Raw genomic sequence first — 13,325 nt, 5'->3', positions numbered from 1 at the left:
GAAATTTCTTATAGTGACTATTGAGTAGTGTCCTACGCAAGTCATTTTCTTATTTTTACTATTGCGGTTTGACGGAAGCTGTCATATTATTACTACTTTGCGTCAAGTCATTTTCCTTCTATTAAATTTTCATTACACTTATACGAGTCCAGCCCCATATCCACTTAAAAACTCAAGCTGATAAGTAATGGTATCTAAATCTCATTTAAACCCATGGATATTCATTCATTTTTTTCAGTGTGGGATTAACATCCTCAACACCCATCCTCACGTGCAACGTGTGGTCTAATTCTACCTACACGTTCTCACGTGCTCTTAATATAAACTCATAGATATTCATTCATTTTTTTAACATGGGATTAACATCCTCAACACTTTCATTGCCACCAGTGATATTTCTTGAAGTAGAATTGAATATTAATTTCTCGTTAATGGAATATATACATTCATTTCTTATTAATTCATTTTATCGTAATGAAATCTTGCATATGAACTTCTGCATAGTTGTGGTCAAGGTGCAATAAACAACAAACTGTAAGCGTATAGTGCTCAGATCAATTGCGTGTATAAAATTGTAGTATTGTACCTACAAAATTAAAGAACATATATATGTAAGGGATTACCAAAAGGAAGTTAAGCAGGGTTATTAGTAATTAAAATGATATAAATACACAATCGTTTCTCTCTTTTTTGTAATTGTAAAGGCAACATTGGTGACTTAACGGCAATTCTTAATTAGTAGAGTCTTACATTTCAGTGGGCTGATCCGGCTCGAATCGGATTTTGATATACGAAGATAAATACCCAGAAAAACTAATCAACAGCTATGGCCGCATGATTATAATTTTAAATTATTGACGTAGCAGCCTACTGTGTAATTTAATTTTTTAAATAATTTTAGAAAATTAATAAACTCGTATTTACTTGTTATAAATATAATAGATTTGCCGCCAAAAAAAATCTAAACTTTACAAATTAATCATGTACTCATACTTATGTATACATGCAAATAATATTAATTTTTATCTGGATATACAGGATTACAGTGAATCCAAGTATGTGTAGAAAATAGTGACTATATAAATGTTTTACAAAATATAGTATCTATATCGAAATCGAATTCGCTTGCTGCCGGAGGAGTTGCTATATAAATATCTCATATTTTCTCATATATTGCTCCACGAGAGAAATACCAATCATCATGGGTTTTGTTGAGATGAATTTCTTTGCTAGTACTTGTACTATGTCTGGTTGCAGCCGACAAGCTTGAAGCCCTTTTCGATGACATCAATGTCTCTACATCTAACCAGCTGCCTAACGGTGCGCCTTTCACCATCCACGGTAAATCGGGAGACGACGATCTCGGAAGCCATGTGATCGGGGCGGGACAGAGCTACGGATTCTCATTCAAGGTCAACTTCTTCGAGACCACGTTGTTCTTCTGCGGAGTGGGGTGGCAAGGCGGGCAGGTCGAGTTCGACATCTACGAGGCCAAAAGGGATTTTGGGCTCAGGTGCAATAACGAGTGCAAGTGGCAGGTAAGAGGCGATGCTGTTGTCGGATTCAGTATGGACGGTGGTCCAAATCCTGACATCGTTATTCCTTGGAAGTGAAAATGTTCAGGGCAGGGGGGTATTTGTAATAAGAGAAATCAATAAAAGCGTGCAATGTGATTATGTGAACGTTATTACGGATCCTTGATGTAGTGGACCCATCGTGTAATTGAAGAGTCCAAACTATTGCACGTTCATTTACGGGAAGAAAGCAATGTGTACTTTCTCGATGGCTTCTTCCCAAGCAAATTAAAACATTTAATTCAAAAGCCCTTGATAGACTTTCGGTTAATTAAATTGGGCCATAACTATGCCTATCTAATGAAATCGATATTCGAATTTTAGGGATTTTTACGTCCTCTATTCCATAGTTTTACGGTTTTCTCAAATCTATTACATGTTTTAAAAATTACACAAAAGACGTACGATTTATATCTTTCTCTAAATCTATCGTGCCGTCAATTTATCCGTTAGTGAAAAGTAAGTGAGTTCGAAACATATCCCATGATTTTAATTTTTTCCCAAATCTATCAGACCGTTTTATTTTATTTTTTCAAATCTATCACGAGCAAAAGGCCATAGTGGCAAGAATGACCCACTTACGATCCACATCATCATCACCGTTAAATGTTGAGGGAGAAATTAACGCCGTGATAGATTTAGAACTAGATGTGAACCATTGATCTTTCTGGATAATTTTTAAACAATGAAATGGATTTAAAAAACGAATAATATCATGAAATATCTGACATAATAACTCCTAAATTTTACATGAACTGAATATGCATAGACATCCATTCCCTTTTCATCTCTAAAGTATAGCGTACATTCTAAGCATTGAACAGGCGTAGAAGAAAAAGACATGAAATCAAATTAGAAGAAAATAATACAATTTTCAGCTTATTACTCTTGCCTGAGGTATAATATTAGCATAATCGATCGAAGGGCCCTTTTGAATTGTATTTATTATATCAGAAAGGCTACAATAATGCTACTGCAAATGATAAATCATGACCATCATCTAAGAAAGATGGTATGGAGCAAATGCAAACGTGATTGTTTGATAACCGGGAGATTTCACTTTAAATTCTTGTTGTCGGATTACACGTATTCCTTTACTAGCTAGATTTCCTATTTTCTAATGCTGGGCTCATGTATCTTTCTTGTAAAGTTGTCAAGATCACTTTCCTACATAGGATTGTAAAGCAATCGTGGAATCGAGGATCATAAGATCAGATCGAGTATCGTAAGATCTTACCTATAATTAAATATGTATTTATATATAAGCATAGATGTATATTTTCTTATGAAGAAGACGTAGCAGAGCTCGAAAAAGAATGCAGGGCGCACTAGGGCTCCAAAATCTCACGTCATCGAAGAAGGCAGAGACAAAGCTCGGAAAAGGGTTTCACGTTTCAAAGGACAGAGGCTTCAAAATCTCATATCCAATTCATTTCACGAATAAATAAATAAAATATTGGAACATGGGTCCTTTCAAGTGACTTGGTCCATTTATCGAACGACCAGGATAAAAATAGCCCTAAGACAAAAGTACCGAATAACTAATCAAAATACAAGAAATTTTTTTGTTAATATGCAATAAAGCACGTAAAAGAAGAAATTGAAATTAAATAAAATAATTATGAGTTACAGTATGTTCCTATTAATGCATTTAATAGATGTTTTAAGATTTTAATATTATGATAGTGAATCCCATTGATTAAAAAAAATATAATTATATAGCATAAAAATTGCCAAAAAATTTTCAATCGCAATTATGTTTGTCTTCACAGCGAACACTAAAGAAAAAATATATCATTCACGGCACACAAAGACTATTAATCCTTTAGTCATTTTTAAGCAAAAAGAAAAATGTTTATTTAAGTATTCGTTTAAATTTTCATTAATTGCATTCTTTAGAAAAAATCACAAATTATCTGGATAATTATATACTGCAAAAGATTTAAATATTCTCTTAAATAATGTAAATATTTAATAGTTGCCCTTAATAATATAATTACTGAAAATTTAAAATGCAATTTTGCTCTTTTCTAAATGTTAGATGAATTACTGATTTTGATGTTGACTGCACGTGCGCTATCTTATAATGATGTGGCGACGAATAATCACTCAAATTGCTATATGACAATTGTTGAGTGATTGATATTCATTCTCGTATTTGTTATAATTTGATTGGTATTTTTTCATACCAAATAATGAGATAAGACTTACTGAAAATCATTTCAATTGTTGCCTAATACCCAGATTCAAAACAGGTCTCTCCAATCCAAATCCAATTAATTTGTTACCCAAATTCAGATCAACCTCAACTTTCCCTATGCGTACTGCATTAATGTACAAACCTATAGCCCATGGTTTACCTAACAGATCCACCTCATGGTATCTGTACAAATCTACAGATCCACCTCAAATTTGTTGCCTAACACCTCAACTTTCCCAATTAATTTTTTTTTTGCCTAAATTACGCCATATATTCCATGATTTATCCATTTTATTAAATCTATCATATACTTTAAAAATTATCAAATATAACCCATGGTTTACATTTTTCCCTAAATATATCCCACCATTATATTTTACGTTAATGAAATGTTTGTAGACTACAAATTTATCCCATGATTTTAATTTTTTTCTCAAATCCATCCTATGGTTTTAATTTTTTCTCAAATCTATCCCGGATAAACGTTGATGGAGATATAACGCCAGGAAAGATTTAGGGCAAAATGTAAACCATGTGATATATTTGATAATTTTTAAAGCATATGATAGATTTGACAAAACTGGTAAACCATGTCCTATGTGAGTTAAAAACCCCTTAACTTTTTCTGGGTAGATCATTAATGTACATTGCTATATTAACCATATCCGTTAAAATGTAATTTCATATAAATTGATACAATTTACCCTCACTAAATCAAAAAGCTTCCTCGATTCTCAATCTGCCAGTGTTTGCTTATATCTTATTTACTTCAAACGCCCGGTGAGAAATAATCAACGAATTTGAGTGGCAAAAAGGAGGGAGGGAGAGAAAGAGACTGTAATTATGAGGTTTGGTATTCGGAATTCTTTAGTCTTAGTTCTTCTACTGTCGGTGTTATGGGAAGCAACTGTAATGGCAACCACAGGTGACACCAGTGAATCTGCCTTGATCCCAAAGACCAAGGTTGAGATCTTTAACATCATGCTTACTGGTTCGAGCTTGACCATCCACTGCAAGTCGAAAGACGATGACCTCGGGACCCATGTGGTCCCAGCTAACCAGAGTTACGGGTTTGAATTCGAGGTTGACTCTTCCGGAACCACGTTGTTCTTTTGCAAGGCATCATGGGAGCATGGCCATGCCGAGTTTGATATCTACAAGGCCTCGAGGGATGGGAGCAGGTGCTCTGACTATTGCAAGTGGGAGGCGGCAGAGGATGCTATAGTGGGATTCAAGTCGGGTGAAGAAAGACCCGACATTTTTATTCTTTGGAAGCCATAATGTTAAGGGTCAGAAATATAATAATAAGAGAGTAATTATTCGAATTGATTATTGGTGACCGGTCAATGTGTGATCATTTTTCTCTTCACTAGACGAGTGGTTGCAACCTTGGATCGGTGCAACATATATACTGCGTAGGATATTGGTAGTATGTAATTGTCAGTATCTCGTTTTGGTTCACCAGCGTTCGGGAGCCATCCAAGAAGAACCGACCATATTTCCCATTTATTAAGGAATTCGCCTCCGTCTAACTCTCAATACACTCACTGCTTTTAAGATCGAGGCATGTCCTTATTTTAATTCCAATTTTACATTTGTCAGAAAAAAATTCTCTTGGACATTTTCCGGTTCTACGTGCATCAATTCCTATCTTTTAAAATTCAAAACAATATTCGGGGCCAGAAAATATTTTCTGCATAATATCGATCATTGAATTTTTTTTTAACACAATGGTGGTCCCGGATTATTTTTCGAATATCCGATTGAAAAGACGAGAATTTTAGGCCTATGTGCTTTAATTTCAATTTTCAAATTCGGGAGATACTTGGGATTAAAAAAATATTTTTCTGCATAATATCGATACTTGAATTCGTCTGAGTACAACAGTAGTCCCGAAGTATTTTTCGGATATTCAATTGAAAGGATTAAATTTTGAAAATAATCGAACAATTACGATCAACGCATGTCAGAGGTTCGATGTTGATTTTTATAGAGATTCGCTCTCCGTCGATGCAAATTAGAATTCTCACGAAGCGGTTATTTTATGAATTTCTCAATTTTAAAATTTTCATTTCAGAAGATGTCGATGGATCCTGAGAAATCGAATTTCGTCCGAAAGATGTTCGTAAGAGTAAAATAAAATAAAAATGATATCAGGTGGCAGAAGGGTCGGCCCATTCCTGCCACCTGCTTCTCTGCCATCTTCTTCTTCCTGCACTCTTCTTCTTCTCCTTCTCTCTTTTCCGTTTTTCTTTTTTTTTTTTCTGCAGCTCAACTTGCCTGGCCGCCCACCCTGCAAGATGAAGACCCTTATCCCGGCGCCCACAATGAAAATCAGATCAATTCTTCTCTTTTCTTCTCTACTCCAGGATCAGCTCAAGATTTTTTTGGATCAACTTGCCCGGGGCTCCTTCCCTTGTCCAAGGCGGCAGCATACAAGCACAGCTCAGACACACATCACAGATACCTTGACCTCTCTACAACCGGCAGTAATCGGCTTCTTCTTCTCCTTCCAGTGCACGGCATCTCCATCACCATCTCTGTATTTCCCCAGCCCCACGCAATAGGCTTCACCAACTTGTTGGTCTTCATCTCCTTCTCTCGATTTCTCACGCATAGAACAAAAAAAATGCAGAACAGAAAAACAGAAAAAAAAATGCAGAATAGAAGAACAGGAAAAAAAGAACTGAACGGGAGAGAGGAGGACAGCAGCTCAGTTGAACTCTCAGCTCGATCTCTTTCGGTCCCGCAGCTCATTCAACATCCTAGCCCGACTCCCCCTCAGCTCACTCCCTCTCATCCAGTCCTCCTTCCCTTCCACTAGTCATCTCCTATCTCCATCAACTTCCGGCTCTCTTCCTTTCTCTCTCGGCTTCCCCCTGTAATCCAGCAACCTCTCCCTCTCTCGGGCTCTCTCTATCCATCTCTCTCTCTCTCTCTCTCTCGGCAGATGGTGGAGGCAGGGAGGACTTCATGATCCTCACCTTCTTTGTCCGTCACGAACCTCACTAGTTCACGGCTCTTTTCTTTTCCCAGCTTCAAGATTCTCGCTAGCTCACCTTGGCTTCTCACCGTCACCAACAGACATTCACTGCTTCCTCTCTCCCTCATCTCATCGCTCTCCCTCATTCTCTCTTTCTTTCCCACTCTCGGCCCTTACTGCAAAAAACAACAAACCGGCCTTCTCATTCACTTATCTCCTCCTTTCCCTTCTCGTTCTCCCAGCTTCTGATCGCCATCCTCCCCCCTCTGCACTTTCCTTTTCCTGTCTTTCCTCTCAGCTCAGTTCATGGACTCCTCATTCCATCACAACTCTTCATGACTCAGTTGTGGTGGTCGGCCAGCCTCCCCCCCAAAGTCCAGGAGTCGTTGCCGTTGCTGTGCTACCCTTCCCGAGCTTCCCTCGTGAGGCTGCAGCTGGTACTTTCGTTTTTCTCGTTTTTTCTGCAGGTTTGAGGTCACTGAAGTCTTTGAGGTCCGTGGTTATTCCCAGCTCTATGATCCTGTTGCGGTGGTGAGCCCAACTAATCCATTATAGCCTCGGTTCGACTGATTTTTGAAGCTTCTTTGAGCTCCTCCCGACGTTAACTCAAGAGAGGTATAATTTCTCGATCTTAGTGACACATGTAGGGCTCTTCTTTTGTTTGATTCCGTGTTTGCATGCATGATAGTTGTGTGAAATGTGTATTTTGATTGAAATGACAGCGACCTAGTTTGTTAATATTAACTCGACTCTTTGAAACCGAGATGTAGGATAATAAGAACTGGCCCAAACACGAAATGGACATATTGAAAATCGAAATTAAAATTGGTTGCATGAAATGAGAATATATTTACACGAACCGGATTCCACGTGTACTCGGCTTTAAGGAATAAAATCAATTAAAAAAGTAAAAACCAACTTAATCGATCCACTTGAACTTAAAATCGATGAATCGAACGTTGACGTGATTTTGCATTCCATGATTCGTGTGTTTGGACATGTGTTTGTAATTTTAATAAAGATCTCACAAGAACCAGTTTAATCATATAAACTCAAGTTAAAATCGGTTTTAATTTCGAGACGGTCGAGAATTAAGCTCTCATCGAATGGTTCATCAATGGACAACTCAACGACTTAAAACTCGCAAACCAAGGCATTCGGCAAATTCATTTAATTTAATTGATCTTTCACATGTAGTAATTAGGACGATCCACTCTGCTAATTAACCCACTCGACTTATAAATGAATTGCATGAATCGGTTGATAGCTTGTAATCGAGTCAATAACTCACAAACTAATAATTGTGTCCTTTTCAAACTAATAATTTTTACAAATATCGAGACATGTGGTCCATGTAGCATACATATCTTGGAACCAGTGTTATCAGAACAGAACCGGGCTTTGAACCAGATAGGGTATGGGTTCATGGGTTTATGGGTTTAACCGGGAGCTCGATGAGTCTGATCGCATATTTAATTAATCATAATATTTTAATATTTAAAGTAATATTAATGATAATTAAATGCATAATAGCTTTCTAATTTCATTAAAAAATTCATAATATCTAGGGAACAAAATTAATTGATGAAGAAATCAAGCAACAAACAGATGTTGCGTTAATTGGTTAGAAAGTGGCCATGGTTGTGCACATGGAGTGAGAGGGGAGAAGTTTAAACCCTCATATTACCAACCAACAAAGTAATTTTGTTTATATATTTGTCTAACCATTAAACCCATGAACCGATCGATTCGGTGGATTTTAGATTCAAATCGGCCGGTACTACAAGTTCAACGGTTCAAATGTGCATTTCCAGTCTGAAAGTAGAACCGGACAGGTCATGGTATCGGTTTTCGATCCGACCGATTGAACCGGCCGATCCGGTCCGATTTTGATAACAATACTTGGAAGGACTCAAGTGTCCTAACTTGATTCTAAGTCTGATTTGAGGTGGATCAGGTCGAAACACGGGAGTTCCTCCTAGATCACTTTGGGATAGACCAACCATTCTTTCGGCTCTCGTGGGGTCTATACACGACCCTGGTAGATCCTGAAGATTGGTCGACACTGGCTATTGGTCAAAGTGGCCCACATCACTGGGTCTCATTTTTGAAAAGCAATTTTTCCATCTCAAGATCAAGTTTATCGGTTTAGGATTTACCGACAACTCTAGGATTAAAGCGATCAAAACACTCCGAGCCACAAGCAAAAACGAGCAATTTGTGCAGATGCAGGTGTCATATGCATTGCTCTCTTTATCCAATCGAAGTGTTTTTGTCATTCTAGCATAGATTTGGGCGCTTAAGAATATGGACCACAGACACAAGCAAAGACGACCCATGAAAAATTGTTCGGTCCTCTATAGGGCATTAGTAGAGACTTTGGCACCTCCGTGGTGTTTCACGTTCTCATTTCCTTAAGTTTGTGCTTAAATTGGGTTAATCTATCATAAAATACAAAACTAGACTAATGCACTCGATATAATCAGACATAGGGAAACGGACGGGTCAAATCCTAAGTTTTAGGTTTCTAGCAAAACACACTTATGTCATAATTTGTTAATATGTTAGTGTCATGAAACAGAACTTAAAAGCAACCCAAACTTTCGAGACTTGACTACAAATATCATGTCTGTCGAGTCCTTATTAAGCAAAGTCAAATGCTACGTGCCCGTCCAGGGTGGCTCATGGCCGATTATCACAACACATACTTACTTTGTTTTTGTCTGTTTGGGGTAGAAACATGATTTTTAAGCAATCCTGGTTCAAAATTTGATAATCACGTAAATACGGCAATTAGCATACAGCTTATATGTTTTCATCTGTTTTTATATATTTTCATCCATTTTTATTTGTTTTCATATGTTTTTATCTATTTTCATCCATTTTTATTTGTTTTCATATGTTTTGTGACGGTTCTAACCCGAACCCCTAAGATACAATTCACAAGGAGTCCAACGCCCCACACACCAAGTGCATGCGACCCGAGTGTGGTATAGAGTCTAGCCTCGTGTCACCGTTCTAACCCTAGTAGTATCCAGGGGAGGAGGACTCGGGTCGAGATTAGACAATCACCCGAAAGCTCGACCGGTCCCACGGCTATATTGAGGACCATTGCTCCTCTTGGGATCCGGTTGTTCGATCAGACCGACCTCCGGCTCTTATAAGCCCGCCTCGCATTAATTTTGGTTTTGGTCTTTCCAAAATTCAAGGTAAGTATGAGCGGAATGTTGGGTGAACGTGAGTCGATTTGAATCTATTTATTGTAATTTGTATTTATTATTTAAGAGTACATTATAAGATATTTATTTATACATTTATTTATGTAACGATCCCGGTTGGTAATCGTGGAATCTGAGAATCGGAATTGATCGCGTTTTACGGGGTTTTCGAGACAAGCTGAGATGCGAGGACGGGGCGAATCGACCCTTGACCTTGGGATCTGATCCTCTTTCGGTCCCTTAAACCGGATCAATCATTTCCACAAATTTACTATGTCGAAATGAGCGAGATGAGCGAAGCCTAATCAAGCGATAAATAAATTAAAAACTGCAAATCCTAGACAAACTACGGTACTGATAGGACGTGAGGGATATAGGTTTACACGTAACAGAACTCCTAAATTCGGAACTAGTAGTTCCGCAAGACCATATACATTAGCAAACTAGGTGTATCCATTATCCCTAGACCTAGGGCGAACTCCAGGTCGTAAACAGTTAGTGGCGAAATGGTATCAGAGCCCAGGAAAGTCTTGGAAGTCCCCGGTTCGAACCCAAACGAACAATATGGGCATTTGTCCGCCGGAGTTCACCTAGTACGGTGCGTGGTGGCCCCAAGATGAGCACTTGATGAATCTGTGCCCTCACAGGGACAACTAGCTTTTTGTGGCGAAATCACGTGTCCGTCACGCATCCCCTGGGAAGGAGAACACTCCCAAGCCGTGCGATCAGTGCACACGCAATGCGGGCCCCGACGAGATAAAATTCGGGTCCGTACAATAATTGACTAATTTTTGGTGTTCCAACCAATCATGACGATACAAATGGCGTGTTATTTATTTACCATATTACTGATAAAACTCCAAAGATTTTTTATTTATGAAAGTAAAAAACTCTTCATGTATATGTGCAGACAAAATAAAAAGTCATCATTTCTAAATAACCACCAACCGGGAAAAAGGGAAATACAAGGCCTCCATATTTTCATAACAAAATGAAAATTGTTCTACACTATGAATTGGAGAACACCCTCAAACTCGAGAAAGAAACAAATATATATTACATGATTAATAAGAAATAAAATTTAACCGAATATGCGGAGGAAAATAAAAGAAGGACTAACTTTCTCACAGATAATCTTAGCTGCAGAGATGTAAGGGTTTTTTCACATTCTTAATCAAAACAAAATTTGCTGGAGATGTCATTTGTTTTTAGTGCCTCCGCGGCTGATGGGTTTTGCGTCGAACCTGAATATAATTAGTACGATAAATAAAATAAATTATTAAATAAGATTGGAGATTTTACCGCTGTTAACTTGTAGAAAACAACTACTGCGGTTGTCTTTTTCCTATCCATTAGATCCTCTTAAATAAAATTCTAACCGCAAAAGAGTTTTTAACTTTAAGATTCGCTTCCCATGATTTGACTATCCATATTATAGACTACGCACCTTCTCATCAACGCTTGGTCTCACCTGTGAACGAGACAGATCCATTTCAATATTAAATGGAACCAAAGTGTACAAATTCAATCAAATAAAAATAATTTAATTACTTAAAAAGGAAATAATAAACAAATATTTAAAAAAATCTTTTGTTCGTACACTCTAATTAAACAAGAACCGAATCCCCCAAATTGAAAAGAAAAAATTAATCTCATCAAATTTCTAAAATTGCAAGAAAAATTCTATTACAACCGATGAGATTGATTTTTTTCTTGAGCTGAAAGGCTACGACGATGGCACATCCCAAGCCTAAATTGAAAATTGCGTGTATAAAATTGTAGTATTGTACCTACAAAATTAACGAACATATGTAAGGGATTACCAAAAGTAAGTTAAGCGGGGTTATTAGTAGTTAAAATGGCCTAAATACACAATCGTTTCTCTCTTTTTTAAATTAATGACATAATAGCTTACTCTGTAATTTAATTTTTTGAAGAATTTTGGAAAATTAATAAACTCATATTTGCTTACGTCAAATACAATCTTACTTATCATTAAATGGTGTCAAATACAATCTACACTTGCCGCAAAAAAAAATCTAAACTTTACAAATTAATCATGTACTCATACATATGTATACATGCAAGTAATATTAATTTTTATCTGGCTTTACGGGATTACAGTGAATCCAAGTATGTGTAGAAAATAATGACTATATGAATGTTTTACAAAATATAGTTTCTCTATCAAAATCGGATTCGCTTGCTATAAAGAAGCGAGATTGAGCAGAAGAGCTTACTATTGTCATTCATCTTATCGGTATGAGTACAACTGTCTCATCAATAAAAGGAAACAATATCTGCAGTTATAAATAGGCTATCCTAGAAATGGTATACAAGAGTATGTATATAGTAGGAAGAAAATATTTCCATAATACTTGCTGCCAGAGGAGTTGCTATATAAATATATCATGTTTTCTGATGTATTACCCCACGAGAGAAATATCAATCATCATGGGTTTGGTTAATATGAATTATTTGCTTGTACTTGTACTGTGTCTGGTTGCAGCTGACCCGCTTGAAGCCTTTTTCGAGCACATCAGTGTCTCTATATCTAACCAACTGCCTAATGGCGCGCCTTTCACCATCCACTGTAAATCGAAAGACGACGACCTCGGAACCCATGTGATCGGGGCGGGACAGAGTTACGAATTCTCATTCAGGATCAACTTCTGGGAGACCACATTGTTCTTCTGCGGGCTGGGGAAGCAAGGTGGGCATGTCGACTTCGACATCTACAAGGTCCCATACAGGTGTGACGACTGCAAGTGGCAGGTAAGAGGGGATGCTGTTGTCGGACTCGGTATGGACCCTGATTCAAAGGACATCGTTATTCCTTGGAAGTGAAAATGTTCAGGGCAGGGGGGTATTTGTAATGAGAGAAATCAATAAAACCGTGCAATGTGATTATGTGAACGTTATTACGGATGCTTGATGTAGTGGAAGAAAGCAATGTGTACTCTCTCGATGGCTTCTTACTAACAAACTAAAACATTTAATTCAAAAAGCCCTTTATAGACTTTCAGTTAAATAAGTCGCCCAATAATTATGCCTATCTACTGAAATGATAATTGAATTTTAATATTTTATGAATTTTTACGCCATATATTCTATAATTTTACCTTCTTTTTTTAAAAAATCTCTTACATGTTTTAAGAATTACCTAAAAAAGCCTATGGTTTACATCTTGTTCTAAATTAATCACGCCGTCAATTTGTCTGTCAATGAAATGTAAGTAGACCCCAAACCTATCACGTGATTTAAATTTTTTTCTCAAATCTATCCTACCGTTTTAATTTTTTTTCAAATCTATCCCCGTAAAAGGCCATTGTGGCAAGAATGGACTCACT

General features: G+C 37.2%; 1 protein-coding gene across 1 annotated transcript; it reads left to right on the top strand.

Annotated features, from left to right (window-relative positions):
• The first annotated feature begins 12,426 nt into the window (after positions 1-12,426).
• On the top strand, positions 12,427-12,910 carry LOC116189517 (S-protein homolog 5-like). The gene has a single exon (XM_031519203.1). The coding sequence runs from the start codon at positions 12,430-12,432 to the stop codon at positions 12,820-12,822; it is 393 nt and encodes a 130-aa protein (XP_031375063.1). The 5' UTR covers positions 12,427-12,429; the 3' UTR covers positions 12,823-12,910.
• Positions 12,911-13,325: the final 415 nt, after the last annotated feature.

This window comes from Punica granatum, chromosome 8 (genome assembly GCF_007655135.1).
Source record: "Punica granatum isolate Tunisia-2019 chromosome 8, ASM765513v2, whole genome shotgun sequence".
NCBI classification, from domain to species: domain Eukaryota; kingdom Viridiplantae; phylum Streptophyta; class Magnoliopsida; order Myrtales; family Lythraceae; genus Punica; species Punica granatum.
Note: the sequence above shows the minus strand (reverse complement) of the source record. Positions and strands in the feature narration are given on the sequence as shown.